The sequence below is a fragment of the Panthera tigris genome, chromosome B3, assembly GCF_018350195.1.
Source record: "Panthera tigris isolate Pti1 chromosome B3, P.tigris_Pti1_mat1.1, whole genome shotgun sequence".
Lineage (NCBI taxonomy): Eukaryota > Metazoa > Chordata > Mammalia > Carnivora > Felidae > Panthera > Panthera tigris.
This window is the reverse complement of record NC_056665.1, coordinates 119,706,817-119,733,438: the sequence shown is the minus strand read 5'-3', so window position 1 is coordinate 119,733,438 and position 26,622 is coordinate 119,706,817. Positions and strand designations below refer to the sequence as shown.

General features: G+C 51.7%; 1 protein-coding gene across 2 annotated transcripts in view; it reads right to left on the bottom strand.

Annotated features, from left to right (window-relative positions):
* The window catches only part of JDP2 (Jun dimerization protein 2), a 41,779-nt gene extending 15,816 nt beyond the window's left edge, over positions 1-25,963 (bottom strand). The window contains exons 1-2 of one of the 2 annotated variants that reach the window (XM_042990153.1): positions 25,906-25,963; positions 15,661-15,884 (exon numbers count right to left, since the gene is read on the bottom strand). In XM_042990153.1, coding sequence (XP_042846087.1) covers positions 15,661-15,884; positions 25,906-25,912 — 231 coding nt within the window. In that variant the 5' untranslated portion in view covers positions 25,913-25,963. Of the gene's footprint in view, positions 1-15,660; positions 15,885-24,816; positions 24,895-25,905 lie in introns of those variants that run through there. The other variant, XM_042990154.1, reaches the window with a different exon arrangement.
* Between the last annotated feature and the right edge of the window lie 659 nt (positions 25,964-26,622).

Sequence of the window (26,622 nt, the reverse complement as noted above, 5' to 3'; positions counted from 1 at the left end):
AGCACTCACCAGAGCAGAGAAGGTCTGAAAGGCTTTATCTTGCACTAAGGACGCAAGCAGGGACGCAGAGAACCAGGCTCAGCTGAGACACGTGGCATCAGGGTCGTCAGCACGCACTTTGGGGTCTAAGAGGCCTATGTGGTCTGAGAGGAGCACCGACTGTGTGCTCCTGGGCAAGTCACTTGGCCTCTCTGAGCCTCTGCTCCCCACCTGTGTGGGGAAGGCACCGAGCCCTGCCGCACAAGGCTATAACAGGACTAAGTGCCAATCTCGAGCCTGAGACATAGGAAGCGTGCTGTAAGTGCCAGATCCTGGGCCTGCCTTCCCAGGTGAGGCAGAAAGCAAGCTTGGGGCACGCCCAGCCTCCCCCAAGGGCAGAATCTGGCACAGGAGACCTGGGCCGGAGGGCAGGCTGGGGGTGCCTCAAGGCACACGAGTTGTCAATGAGCAGGCCCGGAGCAACTGCGGCCTGGCAGCCTCAAAATCTAGCCCTGGCCAGGCCCACCAGGGTCCCCACCCCGCCCCCCCCTCCCCAGGAGCCACACTGCACGGAGGAGCCACATTTCAACACCAGGGACCCATGAGCACCCTGGGAAGTAAACACCCAAATACCAAACATACCAGACATTCCCCCACATAAACACGGCTGCGCTGAGCCCCGGGGCTGCGGTTCCACACCACTCCCCTGTCCAGCCACGCATCAGCAAAGTAGGGCAGTCCAGGGGCGAGACGTCCACAAGCCAGCCGGGCCAGGCCTACAACCCCAAGGGGAAGAAGGAGGAAACCCCAGGGGCCTCTGTCCAACACCCCTCCTGCCCCCATGCACCCTGCAGGGGCCAGGCCTTCCCCATCAGCATCTCCCTAGGGCTGAGCTGTTGGCAGCCGTTCCCCCTCTAACCCTGTCTTCTCCGGCAAGCCCCCCCTCTCTAAACAACCATGGCCTGGACCTCAGCTGTGAAATACTTGGGCAGTTTCAGTGAGCAGTGGGCAGAGCTGTAAGACAAAATTCAAGCCAAATGGTCAGTCTAAGGCTCGAGTTGCAAACTCAAGTCACTTCCTGGGGCCAAGCAAGTAACGTTAGCAAGGGAAGGGGGCTGGATGGGGCTGTGGCCTGCAGAAGGGACCCCCCCAGCCAGCCTCACTTGAGCAGCACAGACTCAGCATTGCCAAATCTTCCAAGTTTTCAAGCCTAACTGAACATACGGGGTTTTAAGTAAAATCTCCCAATTTTTAACGTTGGCAACAAATTCCACCTTGGAAAGGACACTTCGTGGGCCACACATCTGTGGGCTGCACGAGCCCATGGGCGGCTGATTTATGACCCCAGCAAGTGACAGACCCTGGCAGGGTTGGTCATCAGACACCTAGTTCTAGTCACCTAGATGCCCTATTCTGTGACCGTGGGCCAATCAATTCATCTCTCCCGTCTTGTGGCTCATCTTTGATAAACACAATAGCTCCTACTTCTCACTAACCTTCAAACGCCCTTGCAAGGTGGGCTTCATTTTACAGTTGAGGAAACAAGGTGATGTGTCTGCCAGAAGTCGCCAGGCCAAGAACAGACAGGGGTTCAACTCCATTACATCATGCTGCCTTCCAACAGTGGGCTGGACTAAACTCTCCCCCAAGTTCTGTCTAGCTCTGACATCCCTGGGTTTCTTTTCACCCAACCTTCTAAGAGCAATGTTGGCTTGATTGAGGGGAGAGGGAGGGGGTTGTGGGGAGGACATCTTTTCCCTTTTAAGGAGTTTCAGAAATAGTCGCTTCACAGACTCTTAGAGCCAGAAAGGAGAAGCCCCTAGGCCAACTCTTGGATTTTACACATGAGGAAACTGAGTCCTGGGAAGGAAGTGGATTGCTCCCAGGCTCACACTTGAGGGCAGGGCCTGGGTCACTGCTGAGTCAGCCTCCCTGGGCCTTTGGGCTCCACCTGACTTCCTCTTTCTGGAGTTTTCTATGCTCTGGATGAACAGCACTAACCTCGTCTGTCCCCCTCCTACTTCTCTGACCTCTCCTTTTCTGTCTCTTGCCCAGGACCCTCTTCCTGTCCCTTTCAGGCCAATGTCTCCTGGGGTCCTATCCTTGACCTGCTGCTTTTCTCGCTCCATGTGTACTGCCTATGGTTTATCATTTTCCTCTACCTATGTGGTTTCAACTACCATTTATATATGAAAGCCAAACAGTTCTTTATGATCAGGACAAAACATCTAGCTGCCAGCTGGATGTTCAGTCTGGATGTCCCTCAGCCCTTCAAAGTCTTTATCCTCAACTGGCTACTTCCTGTCTCTTCTCCACCCCAGGCTGGCACCACCCGTTCACTGGACTTAGACACGCAGCCCTCCCCCAACCTGTCCTTCTCTTTATCTCTTATTTTGACTCTTCAGGCCATCCAGTTCTACATCCTAAATCCTCCTGATATCTGCTCCCCACTCGCCATCCCCATTCCAGGCTTCTTTCTACCTCCTGACCCTACATGACCATTCTCTATCTCAGCCATCGAAGGGATCTTTTTAAAACACAAATCTGATCCAGTTACTTACTCCTCATTACCTTCAGGAGAGAGCTCAAGCTCCTTCATGTGTCACGCGAGGGTGCCTGTGACTTGGCCCCATGTGTTGTGGTCTTTGCTCCCGTCCATCCAACCCTACACTCCATGTTCCTGCAACCCTGAGCCTCTCATATCCCACACTTACTTGGCCACATGCCTTTGCCCCTGCTGTTTCCTTGGCTTGCTCTCACCCTCTGCATTCAGCTCAAGCATCACCACCTACAGGAAGGCCTCCGTGGTTCTCATCGCTTCCAGGCTGGAGAGGTGTCCCTTTGCTCTGGGCTCCCATAGAACTCTGAGCTTATCGTGGCCCCCACTGTGCTGTATTGCTGTATTCTGTCCTCAGTTTCTGCCCCCTCCACTAAACTGGGAGTTCCATGAGAGCAGAAATCTGTGTCTTGTTGATTTTTTTAATTGTTTTTAACGTTTATTTATTTTTGAGAGAGAGGGAGAGACCACAAGGGCAGAGAGAGAGGGAGACACAGAATCCAAAGCAGGCTTCAGGTTCCATGCTGTCAGCCCAGAGCCTGATGCGGGCTCAAACTCACGAACCGTGAGATCATGACCTGAGCTGAAGTCGGACACTTAACCAACTGAGCCACCCGGGCACCCCTGTGTCTTGGCGATTTTGTGTGTGTTCTGTACCTTGCCGAGTTTGCAGCCACCCGGAGTGCTCAATAAATGTGTGCTAAAGGGAGGCCTGATCCACAGAGCTGGTGACCTGGGCAAGACTCCTGACTCCCAGCCTGGTGTGGAGGACCAGGATTTCACTCCAGATGCCCCCCAAGGCCAGGGTATGATCAAACACATTCCCCTATGAACAAACCCACATAGTGGAAGCCGTGCTCACTCAAAGCATCACACCAGCCCAGCCAACCAACGGGTGAAGGCTCTGAACAACAGCTGCCAGAGGCAATGTCTTCACCTGCCAAGATGATTCACTCAGCTCTGGTGACTGGGGGCACAGGTGGGTGGGCAATTGCTCAGTGCACTCAGCATCTACTGGAAATGGTGGGGAGTGGTAGGGCTGTAAGCCAAGCCCCATCCTGAGGTTCTGGAACTGAGAAGACGTAGAGATCCCAGCACCTTGCGGCATCCACAGGCCAGGAAGCTCAAGTTCAGAGAAGAGGAGTAAGTCAGCCTTGGTCCCTGGTCAGATGGTGGCAGGACCAATCCGAATACCACTGCTTCCTGGAACACCTTCTAGAAGCAGGGGACATGTTCTTTATGAACTGAAAGCTTGATGCAGTTGCCATTGTCGGGCATCAGAACCTCCCGGGGTGGGTGGGGGGGGGCGGTGGGGAGGGCGGGTGGAGGGGGGGTGGGGAGGGCGGGAATCTATCTGAACCAACTTCTCTGTCTCCACACATCTCAGCAAGACAAAGCATTCCTCTGACCTTGGCCCTCCCAGCCCCCCTGTCCTCAGTAAGAACCTTTTCCTGCGTTAAGAGAACCCATAAAACAATAGGCTGCTGAGGCATAGGGCTGGTTTATATGAGCAGAATAGGGAAGGGCCATTCTCTCAGAAAGCAGTGGAGAACAGCCGTTTCCACTGCTAAGAAAAGACAGCATTGTGTTTGGAACAAAGCCTGAAAAAGCCGGCTGGGCAGGGTGACACCCATTTCTGTATGGTCCTGCTAAGGAAGGAGTGAACACTGTTACTGCGAAAGCGAGGCCAGGAGACGTAGGAAAAATCACCTTGGCCAGGACGGAAAGTCTAACATTGAAGAGAAAAGGGCTGATGATTGCCGGGAAATCCTTTTGCTGGAGAAGAGCTATTTGAAGAATGATGGCTTTTGTTGAAATATGTCTATTTCAGGCCTGTTTCATATTTATGGTTTGGTGAGGTTTAGTTTCCCACTAGGCAATCAGTCAATTTTCTTGCCCAATTGACATTTGATTCAAAAGATGAGAAAGGGAGAGGAATAGTGGCCCCCACAAGGCTCTCCCCACCTCTGAAAGACTGGGAAGAAGCAGAAGATATCTGGGAAGGAAAATCAATTTTCTCAAAAAGAGTTAATAATTCTTTAACAATAGCAGTGTAATATGCCTTGATTACACTGGGGCAAAAGAAAAAAAAATCAAAACAAAACAAAACACCAAAAGACAGAGACAAGAGATCCTGCAAAATGACTATCTACAATTAAATGAAAATGCAGTTGTTGCAAAGAATATTCATGAACAGGGCTGTTCTAAAAGTCCCGAGTTGGCCAAAGCAGAACATTTCAAGTGCCATCATCCTATTAAAGCCTTGAAAGTCATTTGTCTTTCATCATGAAGGTGAAAAACAAGGTCTTTGGCTTAATTATTCTCCACCAGTGCAGTTCAGTTTAATCTGTATGCCGGGTGTGCAGCTAAAACACAGATTTCAGCCAATTTCTTTCAGGCATAAGGCACAGATAACAGACAAATCGCTGAGCAGAACGGCGACCTCTATTTCGTGGGTACTGAACTCCCACTAATAAAAATCCCACCCGGGTGACACGGCCAGATGAATTCACAGCCAGGGATACCTGGCCTGGAGGACGGAAGGGTTTCACCATGAGTGATTTATGTAACGAAATGGAAGCAATAAAATTTGAGAGATGGGGAAGGGAAGGCTTCGCAACTCCCAGGCAGGTGGAGGTGTGGGTGGGGGTGGGGTGGAGGTGGAGAGCTCCCCCCCACCCAAGTTCTCAGACCAGGGCGGCTGAGAACTCCAGCCAGCTACGGTGATGAATAGCTTATCTGATTCTCCCTTCAAAAACTATAAAGGAACCGGCCTATTGACAAGCTCCGCAGCTTAATTAATTGGGAAGTCCCTTAGGGTGTGAATGCTGGCAGCCGGGAGGATCTCAATACCTGGAAATAACTGGTTTGGAAATGTTTGCTGACTCAGATTGCAACCTTGCCTTACACAGAGTCAAGTACCACACACATTACTTAATAGCTGATGGCATGCAGCTCCCTCCAGAAAGTTTGAGATAGGTTTGGGAAAAAACGTGGTTTTAGACCCCTCATAGGTATTCTCAGAGAGAATCATTGCCAGTCAGGGCTGGAAGGGACTTTGCAGATCATCCAGACTTGCACAGAGCATCGGAATACCCTGGAGGGCTTGTTACATCCCAGATTTCTGGACTCTGCCCTCTAGAGCATCCGCTTCAGTAGTCTCAGGGTGACACCCAAGACCTTGCACTTCTAAGGTGCTCCCAGATGCTGCTGCCACTGCTCTGCAGACCCCACTTTGGTATACACCAAAGTAAACCAGTGGATTTCAGATCGGTTTCAGCAGCAGGAGCCTATTGTTCAAATGATACCACAATATACTAAACAGATAAAGGTGGTACGTTATTAAGGGGCTTCCATGGTATCACAGCCTTATTAGAGCCATAGGTGTGCTGTGATTGGTTTAAACCTTTAACTCAGAGGTTATAGAGAACAGTTTCTGACAGCCTCAGGATCCAAATTATTCCCATCTCGTGTTTTCCTCATACACAGTAGTTACAAATGGTGTGTGTGTGTGTGTGTGTGTGTGTGTGTGTGTGTGTGTGTGAATATGTACATATGTCTATAACATTTTATCAGCTTGTCCTGCACTCTCAGGATGTCTATCAGTTAAAGAAAAGTAGCAGAAAAGGCTTTGTTCTGAAGTCTACCCAAAATAGATTGACCTGGCCATAGGCATCACCCTGGAAGTGCTCCCCAAGGTGTTAGATTTGATAACTAATAGGTAGGAGCATGTGTGTGGATCTTGCTTTAAAAAAAAAAAAAACAGAATAAAATTATACTTGAAACATGACTTAGCCTCTCTGAGCCTCAGTTGTCTCACAACTAGCAGTAGTCATAACACCTACCTGTATGGTTATTAAACAGATCAAGAGATAATGTCTACAAACACAGTTTGCAAACTATAAAGTGCATTGCTCGCATGAGTCTTCTATCCTGAACCCAGATGTCCTCAGTCCTTCAAAGACCTGGGCCAGTTTAGACGGTACCAAAGGTTTCAACCAATGGCTAAAAGCTAGAAACACCTGCTGGCCCCACCCAGACCAGCTGAATCAGAATCTCTGGGCTGCACATCAATATTTTTTTAAACACTCTCCAGAGGACTCTAATGAGTAGCCAGGATTACTCCATATTTCCTCCTGAGTTCCATACAAAATCCTGCCAGATTGCTCTCATTGCTTCTGGATGGCCACTAGCAATAAAAAGGAAAGAGGAGAAAATGTCCCTAACCAGATCCTGACTTTTTCATTACCTCTGGCTTAAAAGGGGGTTTTAATCACTATAGCTACTAATTCTGGAGCCCTGATACATGCTGGGTGACTTACATGATTATGCCTTTGAATCCTCTCCACACTTATGTGATGTAGATATTATTCTTCCCCGTTTTAAAAACAGCTTTATTGAGATAAAATTCACACATACCAGACAATTCGCCCTCTTAAAGTACACAACTCAGTGGCTTTTAGTATATTCACAAAGTTGTGCGACTATCACCACAATAAATTTTAGAGCATTTTCACTACCTCCAAAAGAAAGCCCACGCCCCTTAGTGGACCCCTCCACCTCTCCCATCTGCCCTAGCCCCAGTCACCAGGGAAGTGGTTCTCCTTCCTGTCTATGAATTTGCCTTTTCTAGACATTTCATATCAATGGAATCCTGCAGTATGTCCTCCTTTGTAAATGGCTTCTTCCATGAAACATGTTTTCAAGGTTCATCCATGTTGTAGCCAAGTATCAGCATTTCGTTCCTTTTTATGGCCAAATAATATTCCACTGTATACATATATCATATTTCATTTACCCATTCATCAATCGATAGACATTTGGGTTGTTTCCACTTTTGAGATGTTATGAATAATACTGCTGTGAGCATTCGTGTACAAGTTTTTGCATGGACATGTGCTTCTTTCTATTGGGTATATATCTGGGAGTGGAATTAGCCTTTGGAGGACTGTTTCTAAACTGGTTGCACCATTTTAGATTTCCACCAGGAGTGTATGAGGATTACAACTTCCCCACATTGTCACCAATATTTATTATTTTTCTTTTCTATAACAGTCATCCTAGTGGGTATCTCAGTGGTTTTGATTTGCGTTTCTTTGATGGCTACTGATGCTGAGCATCTTTCCATATGCTTTTTAGCCATTCATAGATCTTCTCTGGAGAAATGTGCATTGCCCATTTTTATTATTGACTTGTAATAGCTCTTTACATATTCTATGAGTCCCTTATCAGATCTATAATGTGCAAAAATTTGCTGTCATTCTATGGGCTGTATTTTGACTTTGTGTCCTTTGAAGCACAGAAGTTTTTAATTTTGATGATGTCAAATTTATCTACTTTTTATTTTGTGGCTTGTGGTTTTAGTGTCCTATCTAAGAAATCATTGCTCATGAAGATTATCAGCTGCTTTCTTCTAAGAGTTTTATAATATTAGCTCTTTTATTAAGTTTTGGATCCATTTTGAGTTAATTTTTGTATATGGTGTGAGATAGGGGGTCTGTCTCCCTCATTTTCACAAGGGAGGAAACAGAAGCTTAAATGTCTAGTAAACTCTTCAGAGCCAAAGTGTTCCAATACAGCACTCCTGCTTTGCCACATGCTTCCAAAGAGCCCGAGTTTTTTATTGGCTGGGGGAGGGACAGGAAGGAGGCCATGGAAGTAAACTCTGCAGGAGCTTCCCACCCAGAACATGCACAGGCACTGTGCTTAGCAAAGGGGAACCCTGCAGCCACAGCCATGGAGCAAAGCACAACGGGCCCCAGCCTCAAGGGGTCGCTAAACCCAGACGAGGCCTGCAACTTGACTCCCAGCACCTCTACAGCCAGCCAGAATCTGCCTGTAAGCCCCAGGTCTCAGAGCTCCAACATCAGGTCAAGTTGTCTTCTGCCTTGGGGCACAGAAAGGAGAGAGGCTTGGCTGGTGCCAGAGTGGCTCAGCCTGCAGAGCTCACCAGTGAGATGACCCAGTTTCCCAACTCTGAGTCCATGCCAGGGACCTGGGGACACCAAAGGGAGACGGCCAGCATTGACAGAAGAGGCCACTTTGTATGGCTGCTAAAAAACTGATGGTTCACAGGAATCTAGCAATGACCTTAACACCACAGGAAACAAGATAAGGGGTCACACAAAGCAGCTTAGGGGAAAACAGAGGGTTGAAGGGCAATGGTAACTAAAATTTGGCTGCACGAACAACCAGAAACAGGTCTGCTGGCTTCCCTGAAACCCAGATCAAAGGCACAACACACTGGAAAGGCCAATGCTGTCAGAATTTGCAGTGTGATTCACAACACACAAACTCAGCCCCTAGAAAAGGCAATTTACCATCATATCATGCTGGAGTCAAGGTCATCTTTTTACACAGTGCCTCACTTAATCTTCATGATGCAACTCGATGAGTGTCAGTTTCCTCCTTTGATAGATGAGGAAACTGACGCTCAGAAAGATAGCTGACTTACTTGTCCAAGGCCATGGTGGGAGTGAGCGAAGAAGAACCCAGATTTTGAACCCAGGAGCTTGAACCCCAGTCCAGAGCTCTTCCCAGGCCCCAGACATACCCCCTCTGGTTAGGATGCTAGGTTGATGTCCTGCACCCCTGACACCTGGGGTCTCTAGACATTCAGGCCACCCACCACCTCCACGGGCAAAATACCCTCAAGGGAATGAAAGCCCAAGGAACGGTGTTGGAATCAACTGTAAAAACTAACTTCAATAACTGTCACGTTGGAAAAGTGAACCACATTCATGTCTCACATTTGTTGTGTATCTCACTGAGTGCCAGGCATTATGCAAGACCTTTTACCTGCATTAGTTCATTTAACCATCCCATCAGCACTAAGAGGTACGAATATTATCCCCGTCTTAAGACAGAGAATCTAAGAAGGCAGCACAGGACTCCCTGAACTTTGTAGAGGTGTCTGATTTCCAAGAACACACAGATCCAGCCATGTCCCCACCACCATGTCTCTAAGGGGCCCTGTCCTCGAACGACAGTGGATGTGACCAGCCTATGATGTTAAATAAGAGTGTCACAAGGCTTGTGAAGGCTTGGGGGTACCACATCAAGTAAGACTCAGTAACACGGGGGCCAAGGTTAAATACACCTAGAGCTGCCTTTAGGGATCACTCACTCTCCCTCAAATTAAACTATTAAAGGAAATTTAAAAAAGCTAACAGCTTTTGAAAATGCACTAAGAAAGTGACGGAACTAAAGTGGAAACTCAGTCTTTCAAAGATGAGCTGGGAGATTCTGTTCCAAGAAGGGACAGATTGGATCTCTCTGCCAAACAAGTATGAGACAGAAAAAGCGTCTGAGTCAGGGGGAAGAAGGCCAATGCTATTTCAAAGAGTCACAAATTAAAAACCAATTATGCAAAGCTTGCTAAAAAATGTCAGTGGGCTGCCTTTATGTTTTAAATCACTAAAAACACAAGCATGCTTACGCCAACATTTACCCAGCACATCAGATGATTTGGGGCAACTTTGTATGCTCAGGCTAAACACGGGTGAACGTTTTGGTGAACAAACTCTGGGGCGACCACCCGTGGCTGAGAATGAGCACATCTTCCAGGACCACCCTACAGTCCACGGACTCCAATTCACAGTTCATCAAAGGAAGGGGCTCCTGGGTGGCTCAGTCGGTTGAGCGTCCGACTTCAGCTCAGGTCATGATCTCATGGTGTGTGGGTTTGAGCCCCGCGTCGGGCTCTGTGCTGACAGCTCAGAGCCTGGAGACTGCTTCGATCCTGTGTCTCTCTCTCTCTCTCTGCCCCTCCCCTGCTCTCACTTTGTCTCACTCTGTCTCTCAACAATAAATAAATGTAAAAAAAAAAAAATTTTTAACACAGTTCATCAAAGGTGAAAAACCCTAAATGTTCTTTAGGGCCCCGGAGAAGCTGGAAAATGACCAGTGTGAAAGTCACAAATGCCTAACCCTCTCCTGCTCTGAAGATGACAAGGACACAGACCCAGTCAGCATGGAATCTGTGCTGGAAAGGCAGTCTGTGACGGGATGTGCACACTGATTCCTCCAGGTGAAGCCCTCGGAATTCTCCCTGAAGAGGATTGGCAGAGCTTGAGGAGAGGTATTAAACAGTGAAAATCAGGTTCCCAAATGCAGCCCAGGAATCTCTGAGCCTATGAAATATACAGATTCCCTGGACTCCGCCCTCATAGTTTCTGAGTGCATGGGCCCCGGGGGTGGGGTCTAGAAATCTGTATTTATAAAAAGTTTTCCAAGCGGTTTTGATGATTAACCAAGTTTGGGGAATAGTTGGTTTGATGTTCATTGTGTTTTTTTTCTTTTCTGCCTGAAGTTGCTTGAGTTCAGAAATAGAAAAACAAATGGACGACACTCAGAGATAAGAATTAGGAGATGCAGAAATCAAGGGACAGAAAGTTTAAGTGACTTGCAAAGTTGGCATAGCTGATTAGTGTTTAAACCAACAAGCATGTATCAAACATACAGTCTGGGGCACCTGGGTGGCTCCGTCGGTTAAGCGTCTGACTTCGGCTCAGGTCATGATCTCACGGTTTGTGAGTTTGAGCCCCACATCGGGCTCTGTGCTGACAGCTCAGAGCCTGGAGCCTGCTTTGGATTCTGTGTCTCCCTCTCTCTGTGCCCCTCCCCCACTTGCTCTCTCTCTCTCTCTCTCTCTCTCTCTCTCAAAAATAGTGAATAAACATTAAAAAAATTTAAAAAAACATACAATCTGTGCAAGGCATACTGCACAGTCTGGTGGAAATAAAAGGAAACATAAGATGTCATCTCTGTCTTTGGGACCTAAACACAAGACACGCACGCAAAAGCAGGCTGTGTGTGAGGCAACAGGGAGTGGTGGGGACTGCAGCAAGCTAAAGGCTATGTGCAAATACAGTGAGCACTTGCTACTCAGCTCCAGCTTCTCGGTGCACATAAGGGTGTGGGCCTAGAGTGGCCAGATATTCTGGTTTTTTTAAAGGAGCCAGAAAGTCCACATTTCCTGGCTTTTAAATATAGCAACTCATTCAATTCAAAAAAAAAAAAAAAAAAGCCAGAAAGAAAACCGCACTGTTAGGGGCCAAACGAGATTCATCTGTAGGCTGACTCCTGCCCATGGAATGACACTTTGCAGACTCTTTCCTAAAAGGTTATCCAATCCAACCTCCCTTGAACTTGAGTCCTCTCTAGAGCCCTGCAGAGTGGCAAAGAGGGTAAGGGATCCCATCTAGCAGGTGGTTAAGTGAGTGCTTGGTGTGTGTGTGTGTGTGTGTGTGTGTGTGCACGAGTGCGTGCACAAGGGTGGGGTTTCTGGCCTCCCTGCCTTCCCTACTAAAAATGCATTCCAGGTGCAGAGGCGGGGTGTGGCCACAGAAGCGCACTCAGAGATGCCCTGGGACGGGCCAAGATCTTCAGGCCAGTAGGGTCTGGTGGGTTGAAGAGTTTGGCTGGGAGGGGCTACAGAACGGAAAGTAAAAGAAGGAAAACTCTGGAGAAAGCTAGAGAGCACACTGTCTTGAAAAGGAACATAGGAAAGGAAAGGCGAGAAGAAGCATCGGTTCTAAACATCCCATAACCCGGAAGGCGACATCCCCAGATCCCCCAGCCAGACAGCAGAATGAGCCCTCTGGCCACTCTCCATCTGCTTGCTCCGCTGAGTTTCTCTTCACAATACTCACCACTACCTGACCTTTTGTATTATATATGACTTTGCTTATGTGCATTTCCGGATGCCCCCCACTATGCTATACAGCTCCAAGAGAAGGGGGCTTTGTTTATGGTTCAGTTCCTAGTGCCCGGCACATAGTAGTTGCTTAGCAAATATCTGCTCAACAAATGGACTGCAGCCAAGCCCTTGGCACCGAAACAGTTTAAGTGTCAACCACATAATAATAACAACCTCGGCACAAAGCACTTTATCATTTACAAAACCTGTCCTTTAACTTAATTCCTCCAATTTCCTTTTACCAAACTGCTTCGTGTGTTTGGCCGTGGCCAAGAGAACGCGGCCTCTGCAAGGTGGATTGCCTGAGAGCCAGCTCGGACAGAACCACCTGCACAGAGCGGCTAGGTCAGCCCTCTCCCCCCCAGGGCCTGGGAGACGATGCGGCTGCAGAAGTGCGGGGCTCAGCAATAATTGGGCCATGTCATCAAATGATCGAGTGTTCCGGGGCCAGGTTCATCCGGCCTCCCCAGCCCGACAGAGTGCTGATTAGAAGTGTGTAAGGAAGAGAGCTGGTGGGGGGGCAACACAGCTCTGGCTCTAAAGTCAGACTGCTGGGGCTGATTTCCCAGCTGCATGCATGACCTTGGACCTCACTGAGTCTCGCCAACCTCATCCATATTTCAGGCATAAACCGCAAAAGTAACAGTAATTACTTCAAAGGGTTCTTGTGCAGGTTCGATGAGCTACTTCGCAAAAAGCGCCCAGAACTGTACCTGGTGCGCGTCTCAGTGCAACCGGGACAGGGTCCTGTCAGCAGCAGTGTCACTACCACGTAACCATGTGACCCTGAATGACTTGACCTCCCCCCACCCCCATCTCCCGCACCTCAAATTCCTCTTCTTTAACCCCGTGGTCGGGATCGGGTAAGGAGGAATAAACAAGATCGTGTATGTTCAGCACTTAGCACAGGGCCTGGTGCATCTTAAATGCTTTAATGGTGAGCTAGTATCTTATTATTAGCCAAGAAACTTCTACCAGTCTAAAATGCCAGTGTGAGAATCCACCAAAGACAGTTTGCCATATGCAAATAAATCTGCGGGACCAAAGGTTCTCCAGCTGTGACTTTCTCTCCCCACCTGCTTTGTTCTCTAGTTGCTCTAAGAATGGCCCTCCCCCAACCTTCGGTCTGACCTAGGAAGCGTTTGGAGGTCAGTTCCCAGTGCAGGGCTGACCTCGCTCCGCGCCAGCTCAGTCTGCTCTGTTCCATCTGCCTCTTCGCCCCCACGATGCTGCAGTCTGACAGCGGGGGAGGGGACATGCAAATACGCCCTAAAAACGGCTTGTTATTTTCACGGCCTGGGTGGTGCGCGTTTGTGGATGCCTGTGATGCCTGTGAAGACCGCACGTCACTGTCAGGTACGGGGCATATGCCACCAATCTGGGGGAGGCTGTGAAATGTAAAAATACCCAACCCAAATAAAGCCCTTTTCCAAAGGAAAAGGAAAAGTTCCTCCAGCGCCCTTTGCAGAAAGGGAAGGGGCGGTAACTGGCCTTGGGGCAAATCCCCGCTGGGCCAGCCCCTGAACCAAGCCACCTGGCTCTTCATTGGTCCCCCAGCCTCAGCACCCCAGTGAAACGGCTCAGCTGCTGGTTTTAAATGGCACTTATACTGTGGAACGACCCAGAAACGGATGCTTTCAAGTTATGAGCCTGGGAAAGTGAATAGCAAAAGACCAAAGACAAGGGCCCCCCCATAAAGAAAACAGAACCTAAATAAGCCAGGAAGTGCTATTAACAGCACTGCTGATTTACAAAATCGACTCAGAAGAATATAATTACCGTCAACTTTCATCTGGTACTTAACAGTCTTTAATGGGCACCTACAATGCACCAAATGCAGGTGTCTCCGGTGCAAATGTCTACAGCAGGGGGGCCAAGCAGTTAAGGTAAATGAAGGCAGCTGGTGGTAACAAAAGCAAAACCAACAGTGTAAACAAAATCAAGAACAATAGGGAGGTGTGGGGGTCTGTGGCAAACGGAGGGGAGGAGAGGGGAGGAGAGGGGAGGAGAGGGGAGGGGAGGGGAGGGAGGGGAGGGGAGGGAGGGGAGGGGTGAGGCAGGGCTTTCCATTCCATGTAGCTGTTGCCATGCCAGAACGGGGTACAGTGTGACCAGATCTCCCAATTTTTTAATCAAAGATTAAAATCCAAATTTTCAAGTGAAATGTTGGTTCAAGTTTCTTTTAAAACACTGCACGGGCCAAATAAAACACCTCCAAGAGCCAGATACAGCCCGCAAATGGCCAGTTTGCCCCCGCTGACCAAGCCCCCAGCAGCCCCTCTTTGCAATTTTTATGGTACTCGTGGGGATGGCGGGGGGAGCAGAGCAGTAGCTGTATAAGAAACCCAAGGCAGTACCCGGACACCTTTCCCCACTCAAGAATCCCCCTCTCCGGAAAGGCCAGCCCTCAGCTCCAGGCTACAGGATGGAACCACATCCAGGCGCCCCTCTGCTTACGAATGAGCACCTATGCTTAGCAGCTTCCGTGCCCACCCCACCCTGCCCCTACCCCCTCTCCACCTCCCGCCACCCGCTCTTTCTCGCTTCCAGGTTGGCAGCCATTCTGTCCAATTTCTCTGCAGAAATGGCACAGGCTGGGGACCTTACTGGGGCAGGTCTTTGGACAAACTGCCAGCCCTGGGGAAGTGGCTGGGGGCGTGCACAGCACTGATGCTCACCCACGCTAGGGACTTCTGCTTCTCACCAGTCCCCAGGGAAATGCTGCTCTTCTGCAAGGAAAGGCTCATGGGAGCTGCAGCCTCAAGGGACCTGGGGAGGGAGTGCTTCACACGCGGGTCCTCTGCAAACACCATTTAAGGCTCATGATGCTGAGTGACCGAGGCCATGCCCATCTCTGGCAGCTGCTTTGGGAAGGGCCGCCACACCACCCTGCCCCAAGTGCCTATGTTCAACTCCAGCCTAGGGCCAAGAGGAGTAGAGACAACGATGTGACCGACAACAATAATTTTTAAAGCTAATCCACGATTGGCATTCTCGTGTATCCTTTTCAAAGCATGTGCATGTTTCCACGATCTCCCCTGACCCTCCCAACATCCCAGAGAGATTGCCAATATATTATTATTTATTATTATCAATCGCCCTTCCTTTGCCCCTGCAACAAACAGACGCAGGTTCGGCATCCTGCCCTGGCCCAGAGCTTCCCAAATTTTAACATGTCCGTGAATCCTCCGGGGCGGGGGCAGGAAGCTTGTTAAAACACAGATTCTGATGTAGCAGTTCTGGAGTGGGGCCTGAGATGCTGCATCTCTAACAAGCTTCAGGGGACATAGGACATACTGGTCCTCAGAGCCCACACCGAACAGCAATGCTTCGGTCACTCAGCGAATGTTGGGGCTAGACCTGGGGCTCTGGCCCAGGCACCCTACCCTTGGATTCTGCCTGGGGGATTACAAGGCTCGCTCACCTCACTTTTCACGGGTTGGGGCCTCTTGCCCAGTTTCACCTCCAGAAAGTGCAAAGGGGTGATCATGGCCCCAATGTTGCGGATGTCGGCGTACTTCAGCTCCTCCGCTGTCAGGGCCGAGCTGGGGAGTCCGGTCAGGGGGCCGAGCCCTGGCAGAGAGCCCGCAGTCACGGAAGGGTCTGGAATCTGCCCAGGCATCATAGCAGGAGGAGCGGCAGCCCAGCCTGGAGTGGGTTCGAGAAGATCAGGACACGTGCTGTCAGCCAGGTGAGAGGTCCCATGAGGGGCTTAAGCCCCCATGCCTTGCCAAGCCCTCTTCCTTTCTTTCACTAATGTTCCTCTAAACCCCTTCCCCACCCAGTCATTCCTCCTGCCCTTAAGTTCATTCTGTCACAGAGGGAAACGCTGATCAGTTAACTCCCAGCAACATTATTTTTGGCACTGAAGGCAATGCTTAACCCAGGCATAGGTCACACTGATTCAGTATGTGCTATGTGCTCGGCAATGCAGTAATCCCATGAGACACAGTCAGACCCATTACGCAGAGGCAGAAGCCAAGGCTGAGAAAGATAACTTGCTCAAGACCGTACACAGTTAAAACTGGGGTAGGTGGGATTTAAACCGCGGCATGCTGCCTCCAAGGAAAATGGATTATAACGGTGAGATTTCAAGCACCTTCGCACCTGTTTGAGAGGGAGCTATTTTTGGTCTGGCACGGTGCCTCCCCTCAAATCACACATCCCATTCTGCATACTTGTTAAGACACCCTGAATATGAAATGAAGCAAATCAGAGCTAAAGGTAAGTGTGTGTGTGTGTGTGCATGTGGCATCTATGAGGAAGATACTGAGGCAAAGAGATGAAATTCATTAGCGTGTGCTTTCCCAGTGGCACCCGGGACCAGAAAAGTCCTCCCCGGTCTCTTCGTTCTCAAAGCAAACACATATTGTGGCTCTGCCAGGCCCAGAAGGTGTGCAAGGGAAGAAAGATTCAGGCATGAAAGAAAGGCATAACTTAGGTCAATACCAAGGGAATTCTTATTTCTTCCTTCTCTCTGCTGGGAGAAGGTTGCGAGTAAGAAACGGTCACTTCAGGGTGTGGATGGCAGTGAAGAAAGCATGTCTGCCAAGAAAGTCAGACTCATCTGGTCCCCCTTAGGGCTCGTATCCATCCATCCATCCACCCATCCAATTGTTGACCACCTAGGAGCCAGGAGGCACTGAGAATATGCAGATCAAATGTGCACAGCCTTATAAATCACAAATCTGCTCCTAGATTCCAGGAAGAACCTCTCCCCCTTCCCAACCTCTGCATAGGGCTGTAAAATCAAAACCCCGACTGTCCTGGAAATCCTGGGGGAGATTTGACCTATCTTTCCATCTCCATCAGTCTCTTCCCATGAAGAAGGAGGTATTTCTCGAGACAGGGGAGATGTGACATCCACTGCACGCACTTCTCTGTTGGCCACAATTCTCACGTGGCCACGCTGCCTTGGGCTCTCTGCCTCCCGCAAGAGTGGCCCTCGGGGACAACCCACGATCCCTTGTTCCCGTTCAGGTTGCTGGGTCTAAACTGTGGGAGAGGGGCTCACCAGGGAGCCCCTTCTGGCCACAAGTGCACCCCACATTCTCCATCTCTGTTTTGCTTTCAAGGTGAAGTTTGGTTCCCTATCCAACCCCGTGTCTCTTTCTCAATAGGTTCTGCACTCTGAAGGGGAAAAGCATGTGAGGGATTTGTACCCTCTAACCACAAAGGCTTTCACTGGACATCACTTTCTTTAAAGTGGACAGGGGACCTACCATTTTGCCCTCGGCACACCAGCCACATCTGCCTATAAGGCCGATTGTACAGAGTTCCCTGCCTAGCACCCAAGTTCACATTTGGTGCCCCAGGCCCTACATCTGTGTTCCACCCGCTCTGCCTCCCACACCCTCCCATACCGGGCGGGGGGGGGGGGCACCCTCAGCCCTGCCTTCCCATCCCACACCTTTCTGCCCTCCTTAGCACCTAGGGTCCCCCAGGCCGTCTCAGAAAAGGATCTGAGACTCATTCGCATCAAGTTATAGTCTTAGAGCTGGAAGAGGCCCTGTGCTTATCTAAACCACATCCTCATTTTGCACATGAGGAAATTAAGGCTCAGAGAAGTTAAACAACTTGCCCAAGGTCACACAGGGGAAAAGCCAGGGCTGGACTCCTGGTCCCTGGGTTTTAGAACCAAAGCTTTCTCACCCTGTCCTTTCTGTTTCCCCTCCTGGCATTCAAGAGAGATTAATGCAGAAGGAATGACATTTTAATGGTGGGTTTTGAGACACTAGCCCCTAGTGGAGGATTGCTCTCTTGCACAGAAGACCCTCTATCCTGCCTTCTTCAGTGCAGATCCAGGTTTAGGAAGCTCCCTGAACACCCTCCTGGGTGGGAGCCCAGACATGGACATGGCCCCTCAGACATCTTGCTTGTGGTGTGTCAGTGTACTGTGACCTTCCCTAAACCTGAGCCGGACTGAAGTCACCCTCGCCCCCGCCCCCAGAGGCAGGTCTGCAATGCAGAGAAGGTGGCAGCTTCCTACCCCAGGAGGCAGCTCTGGGGTGGAGTGGATCAGCTTGCATGTCTCCCGGGGCCCCCTCCAGGGAAAATACGAAAGGGGCCAATGTAAGGACTCATTCCTATGCGGCAAAAATGATGCCTGGGCCCAGCCATGTGGACACCTCACAGGCAGAGGGGAGTGATTTCAGGCCACCGGAGCCGGCCTGACAAAAGAAACTCACATCTCCTTTTCAGGAGAGGAGCAGACCTTACAAAATCCCCTCTGCCAGACCTGAACTGATGCCACAAGGAGTCAGTGGCTCCTAAAAGGATGCTCGATTACAGAAAGGCTAATCAACAAATACTTACTGAATTAATAAATAAATGAAAATGAATGAATGAACAAATGATTAAAAAAAAATTCACAGCGGGGCAAACTTCTGTGAGTGGGGTAAGGATCTGTCTCTGGGAGTTTAGATGTTCGTTATCCACCTCCAGATTATTTGTTCCCACAGTAGACCCCAAGAAAAATACTCCAGAGGCTTCTGTATGTTTCCCCGCCTAAGCCATCTTGGGAAGAGACGCAAGCCAGACCCCACTCTATTCCGGGAATGATAGTCTCTGCTTGCAGCTTCTGTTTATTTTCATACAGATGGTATAAATGAGACACTAACAAATGATCCCAAAATATAATGGATTCTTTGCTACTGTGGAACCCCCTCGGAGGGGCAACCACCCCCTGGGAGCTGCAGCCCCATAAATTCTTGCCATTCCTGCTCCCCTGTGAACCCATCCCAGTGACAAGCCTCACTCTGAGGCTCAGACACCAGGCTTTCCTCTGCAGAAGCAAACATCCCCCCTCTCTCTCCTTCCCCCCCCCACAAGGGTGCCCCTAAATGCTCAGATACAAACCACAAAGTCCTTAACACATGCCATTCCTAGGAGACAATCACAACAGCTGACATTCACCAGCACGAAATCATCCTACAGGGCTCTGGGGGTGGGGGTGGGGGGCCCAGGAGCAGGAGGGGCTCCCTTTCAGAATCGAGTCTTCACTAACTGGAAAGAGCCGGCTGACGATCCAAGGTTGAAAGGCAGCTTTGGCGATTTGAAAAATAAAACAATTCAATGTGATTTAGGGATCTATAAAAATGGGGGGGGGGGGCAGTGGCAAGGAACCAGCAACAGCCAGGAGGAATTTACCCACTTCAAGGAAGACATAGGAAAGATGACAAGAGGTGAAATCATCTCCCAAACTGCTTGTTCCATACGGAAACAATTTAGGAGGAAAAGGAGAACTATGCACTCAAAGCTTTGGGGGAAGAACCCAGAGTTTTTTTCCCTTCAGGGCCCTGGAGGTCGGAAAGGAAGATAAACACCCTCCAAGTCTCTGTTAGTAACTGGGATGCATAAATAAAGAGCAGGCTCTACATGTCTGCAGAAGACCAAAACGGGAAAATGGGGCTTGACCTCAAAAGACAGGGCCTAGAATCCCAAATGATTTTGGCAATTTGGGACATTGACCAGGAACAACTTGGAAACTAGCCAATAAAGGAAAGCTGGGTAATGCACAGATCGGGGATGAGACTGGCAAGGGAGGCATGAATAAGACAGAACGTGTCCAGGAAGTCACAGTAGACCCTAAGCTGCTCCGGAGCCTAAGATCTGGGGAGGTGTGAGGCAGCTCCCTTAAAAGCGGGCATGGAAGAAATAGGGACCCGATGGGTCCAAGAGGCAAGAACCTAAAGCAAAGATCTGACAGCTGTATCCCCCTGTTCTGACTTACTCAGGGTCTTGTAGGAACACAGGGTGGGGCGCTGCCTTGTACAAGCCCAAGAAAAGCCACAACACACTTCAGTCCCAGAAAATGGGCCCTGTTGGAAGATGCTAACATGGTGGGTCATTTCAGCCAAAAGAAGGAAAAGCAGAGGTAGCCTAAGTTTTCCTCTCTTGTCTTCTTCTCTTGTTTCCTATATGTAAATGTGTAAGATATCATTGATTTAATGGAAACATCTACAAGTAAATAATAGTCTTGCTTTGAAGGGTCATGCTCATAATGGGCTATTCTTGTTAAAAAGTGTCCAATCATCATCATCTTCATCCAGAATGGCAAAGACAGATGAAAGGCGGTAGGGGGTAAGTTAAGAGAAAGTTAGGATCTGCACCATGGACTCTCTGCCCACAGAAATAAAAGTTTAAGGGAGGCTCTAAAGTCCCTGGGCCTCTTTGAGAAGGGCAGCCCCCCTCCAGGCAAACTGCTGGCCTGGGCTGGCATCGGGAGCCCGGGATGGGCGCACAATGAGTGCAGAGGACCCGAGGCTGCAAGGCTCAGCACCGAGAGAAAGTGGAGATGAGTGGGGGCAGGCCAAGGAGCAAGGGAGCTCAGGGGTCAGGCCCCAGGAACCCCAGTGGGGTTAGAAGTCAAGAGCAGGTAGCCAGCACCTGAGAATCAGCAAGAGGGGGTGAGAGGTCTTGGGAGCCAGAGTCTGGGAAGATTCCCAGGAGGAAAATGTGGAGGACAGAAGTCCACGGCCAGGAAGGGGAGGGGGGTTGCAGACGGAAAGGTTCCAGGCCAGTGGTCACAAAACGTAGTACTAACTATCGTGAATCTCGGAGAGTTAAATACCAGACCTGTGCTGGGAGCTAAGGAATCATCTGGAATGATCTGTCTCCTGGAATCTGAAATGAGGTGGGTAAATCAGTTTCCAAAAGATAAGCCGATCCAGAAGGCAAGGAACAAAAGGATGGAGAAATCTCTAAGACTAAGAATGGGGCGGCCGCACAAGTGTCTCCGACCGCTGTCTCAGCTCTGCAGGCAGGAGAGCGAGGCACGTTCGGAAGAGGAACTTGGGAGCACATGTGAGAGTGAATCCCAGGTCTGCCCCTTACTAGCTGTGTGACCCTGGGAGAGTTCCCTAACCCACATCTCGCTTTCCTCAGCTGTAAAGTGGGAATAACAAATAACACTATTTGGCCTGTAAGGCGGAGGAGAGGATTAAATTAGTTAATACTTGGAAAGTACCTGGAACAACGCCTGCACCTAGTGAGCGTGAAGTCAGCGTAGCCATGAAGGCCTTCCTTCCTGGAGGAACCCTAGTGTTGGGTGACCCATCGACATCCCTTCCGCACATTTCCCACCTAGCACTGATCTCCCTTTCCTAGGGCTGTGAAAAAGATTCTTCCCCAGAGGATTCTCTGCTGTCCCACTTTCCAGCTGTAAACTCCAAGGGGCAAGACCATCCTGCATCCAGGCCGTTACCGCAACAGAGAAACAGAGGAGGGCAGATCAATGCTGGGTACAGAGGGGCAGAGATGAGGCAGAATACATGTCTCTCTGCCTTGGCTTCTCCTAAAGTTTCCTCCAGAGGCCAGAACACAGCTGCCTACATCGCTGGCAAGGCACCACCAGTGTGTTCCCCCCAGAAGCAGAGGGCCAGCATCTTCTGTGTCCTTCAATCTATGGTATCCCTATGCTGCTTAGAAGGGGACAGACCTTAGATCCTCACAAGAAGAGAATGAGGGGAGGCAGCGATCAGAGGAAGCCAGCCGCATGGCACACACTAGCATGAGCGATCCTCGCAAGGCCATCCGGGCCCATAGAGGAAACCAGAACCTCTCCCCGCAGGAAAGATTCTTCCCTGGAGACCAGAGAAATGCTTCCGACGAGGCCGCGCCTGTAAACACAGCTTTCTCCCCTGCCTAATGTAGGTGCTCAATAAATACATGGTAAGGCATTTCTGCCAAGATCCTTATCCCAAACAGCAAAGAGCTGGGAAGGTACTACCACTGGACAAGCCTTCTATCCTCTCTTCCCGCCTCACCCCATGTGCGTTCATTGGCGTCGGTAGTTCATAGTATGATACATAACACAGACGCGCACATGGCGGGTGACAAATTCTTGGCCCTTAAAAAAAATGCCACTGGCCAACTAAAGTTTTGGAAATGGAGCTCCACAAATGGAATCCTACGGGCTGCAGCAAGAAAACAGACAAAAACAAAAAAAACCAACAACAACAAAAACCCAGAATGGGGGGCTCTCGCTGGGCCTCCCACAGCCGGCAAATGAGTGTAAAGAAACACAGACTGAAAATTCCAACCTTGGGTCGCTAAGGCATTTGTCTCTGCGGAGCTTCGAGAGGCCAAACCACACACATACACACACACACACACACACACACACACACACACACACACACACAAGAGTGCACACACGCACACACACACACACGCACACACACAGGCACACAGAGCTTGGCAGCCCGTAAGTTCCAGAGCTGGTAACACAAGCCACGGAACCGACTGCCAAGACAAGCAACAGAACGAGCCAGGCCCAGTTTCATTGGCCACCATACGCTGCATATGGCCCGGGACGCAGCCAAAACAGTGTTCTCACCCTCCTCAAAGGCATAGGAGACCCTCTGTTTTCAAACACACCTCCACAGAGCCTTAATTAAAGGAAAATGGAAAAATAATGTGCCTGCTGCTCTCCCCCTGCCTATATAGGTATGCACACACACATACCCGTACACACTCACTCTATTTTTCTCTTCCTCTCATTTCGGTTTCAAACATAATTCATTCACATGGAAAAAAGCAAACTGCATCCTGCAGCAGAAAAGCAGAAAAGAATGTAGCTTGCCCTCAGCCCTGGCTCTGGCTGCTCAAGTTGAGCTGGGGCAGAATGAATACTGAGCAGGCCAACCTGGAATGGCACCCGCCCCTCTCTTCCAGGGCCGAGCTGGAAACAGAGACACGGGGGAGAGAGGCAGCCCACTGCAACGCCAGCAGCCCCACGACAAACAAACGAGCCCCAGAGAGCCCAGCCCTTCGAACCCTCGCAAGGATTCTGCAGGTTGGAAAAGATGCCCACAGGTCTTGCAAACAGGTGGGGCAGACAACAGACCCTGGGCTGCGGGGCATTGAGTGAGTAGAGAGATCCTTGTCCAAATCCTGCCTTAGGGGACCCTGTTAGCACTTATCAACACATCTCCTTGGAGGTGGCTGCCACCAACCTAGGAGGAAAGTCAGAGGCCCCAACGTCCATGCCTTCCAACAGCCCTTCAAATCTCACAGCACCCAGCTCTTCAGGAAGATTCTGGAGCTGCTGGTAGCTCTGAACCAAGGCCAAAGAAGAAGAGGAACAGAAGAGTCTTTCAGAAATCTGTCCTCCCTGTTTTAAACAAGGCAAAACCTTCACCAGCCAGAGGCACGAGAATAGATCTTGCTTCTCTTCCCCGGTCCTCAGGTTTATATAAAGGCAGAGCCCAGTGAGCCATGCTCACTCACACCTGATACCTGGTTAAACTCTCCCCTAGAAACCTGCAAAGGAAGATAAGGCATCCATCCAAGCTGCAGCCAGATTTGCTGGAAAGATGAAAGCAATGGGAGGTGTTTTAAAAAACCCTCAGGGGAGGGAGGTGGGGGGGGGGGGGCAGGGAGGGAGATGATTTGGGAACACAGTTCAGAGCAAGGGCTTAAAGGACAAGCAGGCATCCAATCATGCTTTAACGCTTCAGGTCGGATGCTCCTCAACCTCAGACCCTGAGGACAGACCACCAAGATTTAGACCTGAGTACACACATCCACACGGTCTGCAAGCCCTTTTGGGAGAGACCTGAGCACATCTGCCCTGAGCACATGTGCTCAGGTCATAGAACCAGGCCCCGGACGCCAGTCGGGAGAGACTTACACTGAGCAAGGGTCAGGCAACTTTGTAACGGGAGCTGACCCAAGGGGTCAGTTGAGTTCCTCTTCCACCAACCTCTATCTCCAGTCGCTAGGATGGCCCATCCATCCCTGCAGAAAAGCCAAGGACTCCCACCTTCCCAGCCCCTCCCACTAAGCCCGGGTCTGCCACCCCGGGGTCCGGGGATCCAGGCCCTGTGGCCCAATCCCTCAACCTCCTTTGAGGGGCGGGGCGGAAGAGAGTCTTCTGGGCTGGGCAGGAGAGGAGGGGCAGGTTACCTAGCAGACTTGCCTCCTTATGTAACCTGGCTTGGGAGCCAGGGGCAGCCCAAAGGGGCCCCGGGCCGCCCCCAGGCTCGCTCCCCACCCAGAACCCGGGAGCAGTGGCCCCGAGAGAACCCTCTTCCTTGGATCGAGAGCCCCAGCCCCTGTCCAGGCACTCAGAGAGCCGCGCTTCCCCCCAGGGAGGGGGGTGGGGGCCGGCACGACTTGCCAGCAGGTCCCTGTCATCCCTCCACCACCAGCACCCTGCACCTCCCTGGCCTTTCGGCCTCCATCTGCACCCCCACCTCCCGTCTCCCCCGGGCACTTCTCTCCCCACTCACCCGCGTTCCCCGCCGCCCGAGGGGAGCACCTCCCGGCAAACGCACCGGGAAGGAGCGCGCGGGAGGGAGGCGGAGGCGGCGCCCAGGCTGCCCCGGGAGCGGACGGAGCCTCCCGTCCCAGGGCGGGAACCAAAGGCGGCCGCCGGCTCCCCGGCACCGGGCGGGAGGGGCCCGTGCTGCAGCGCCCCCCGCCGGGACCGCTGGCGGGCGGGGGGCCGCGGGAGCCTCCCCGCCCCGGCCCGCGCGTGGGGGCGGCCGTCCCAGGTGTCCGCGGCCGGCGCGCCCCTCCCGCCCCGCCCCGCCCCGCCCGGCCCGGCGCCCCCGGCGCGCGCCCTCGCACCCACCGTGCACTAGCCGCGGGCGGAGGCGGCGCCCCCGGGGCCGGGGCCCGGCTGCAGGCGCCGTGCCCACGCAGCGCCGCTGCCGCCCGGCCGCCGAGCTCCGCCCGGTGCCCAGGCCCGTCCCGGCCCGGGAGCCGCCGCGGCGCCAGCCCCGCCGCCGCTGCAGCGTCCGCTGCCGCCAGCGCCCCCCGTCGCGGCCGCCGAGCGTCCCTCCCGCAGGCTGTGGCGGGCGGCGGGACGGGTTGCATCAGCCCCGGCTATATAGCGGCCCCTGGGCGGCGGGGAGGGGTCGGGAATGCGGAACCCGCCGAGCTGCCAGCTCCAGACGTCAGAGGGGGACGGAGAGGAAGGGAAGGAGGGGACAGGGAGGAGGGGGTGTGGATCCGGCGCCTCACACCCACTGACCTTCACCTCCCCCGCCGCCCCGGGCGCCCTCCTCCCGCCGCTCCTCGCGCTCCTCTCCCCGCGGGGGCAGCGGCGGCCCGGGCTCCCGCGCGTCCCCCGGCGCCCACCCCGCGGGGAAGCAGGACGCGGCGGGCGGTTATGTAAGAGCATCCCCGTGCACAGCCGCTTCCACCCCGCGACCCACGCCGCCGCTCGGGAGAGGGAAGCGAGAAGGCGCCGCGGCGGGACCGGCCCCCTAGCTCCTGGAGGCACCCGCAGCCTGCGTGGAACCATCTTCCTCGGTCCTCAGCGCTTTTCCCCAGACCCACGGGGGGTTTCAGCACGTTTTCATCCTTGGACACTGCACGACTGGGGGCGTGAGGGAAGGATCTCGCGAGCCGCTTTTATTTTGCGGTGAAGGATGGGCAGAGGATCGTCCCCACCTACTAGCCCACCGGGCCACCGCCGCAGGCGCCCTTCGCCCCCCCCCCTCCCCCCCGCCGGGTGGCTCGCTGCGGGAGGCTGCCCTCCTCTGGGGCTGCGAGCCCACCGCTTTCTCTGGGGCTGCACCGGCTGACCCCTGGGCTTTCCGGCCCACTCCAGCGGGCTTCTTTCGGCTCAGGGCCACTCCCGTGAGCAGACCCAGCCCTCGGCCGACCCCAGATGGCCTCTCCCCCATAACGACTTCCACTACCAACTTACTCCCACCTTTCATCCTCCTAGAGTGGTAGATGGTTAATGGCGACTCCAGAGGAAATGCGTCCTCCACGGTGCCCTCCAGTATGTAAAGGCACAGAGACACAGAGCCCTCGTGCGCACGTGTGGCTCCTGAGGCCTTGGTACCATGGTTGGCATCTCCTACCTCCAGACCCCCTGGGTGCCCAGCCTACCTTTCTGCCTAAGCCAGATGGGAGTGACAGTGTTTATATTCAGTAACCTTCAGCCTCCTTCCCAGAGTGATGTCAGGCCATCACCCAGAGAAGAAAGGAAGTGAAAGAAAAAGTTCATGCCTTCTTGGAGCGGAGATGCTCAGAGTGAAAGAAACAACAAGACTCAAGACAGATGGGAGCAGAGGAGCAAAACCCAATGAGCGAGTCTCTTCAGTAGGAGTACAGTCAGATTTTATTCTCCTTACTTCCCAGTGCAGCGAAATCTTTCTGGGTGAGAGGGAAAGACGGATCAAGCGCCCAGGACATTGACTGACCGTTTTCAGTTTTCACCTCCACCATCGGCTCCCTCCCTCAAAACGTTGAAGTTAACAAGTAAAAACAAAGTAAGGTCCTAAAAGAACACACAACGGAAAACGAGTAGTAATCTGATAGTCTTGTGGAAGAACATGACTCTGAGCCCCAGTAAGGCCAACTACACCTTTACTAGGGCATAAAGATCAAAGCTGGGTACTATGAAACTGCCTTATGATGTTTC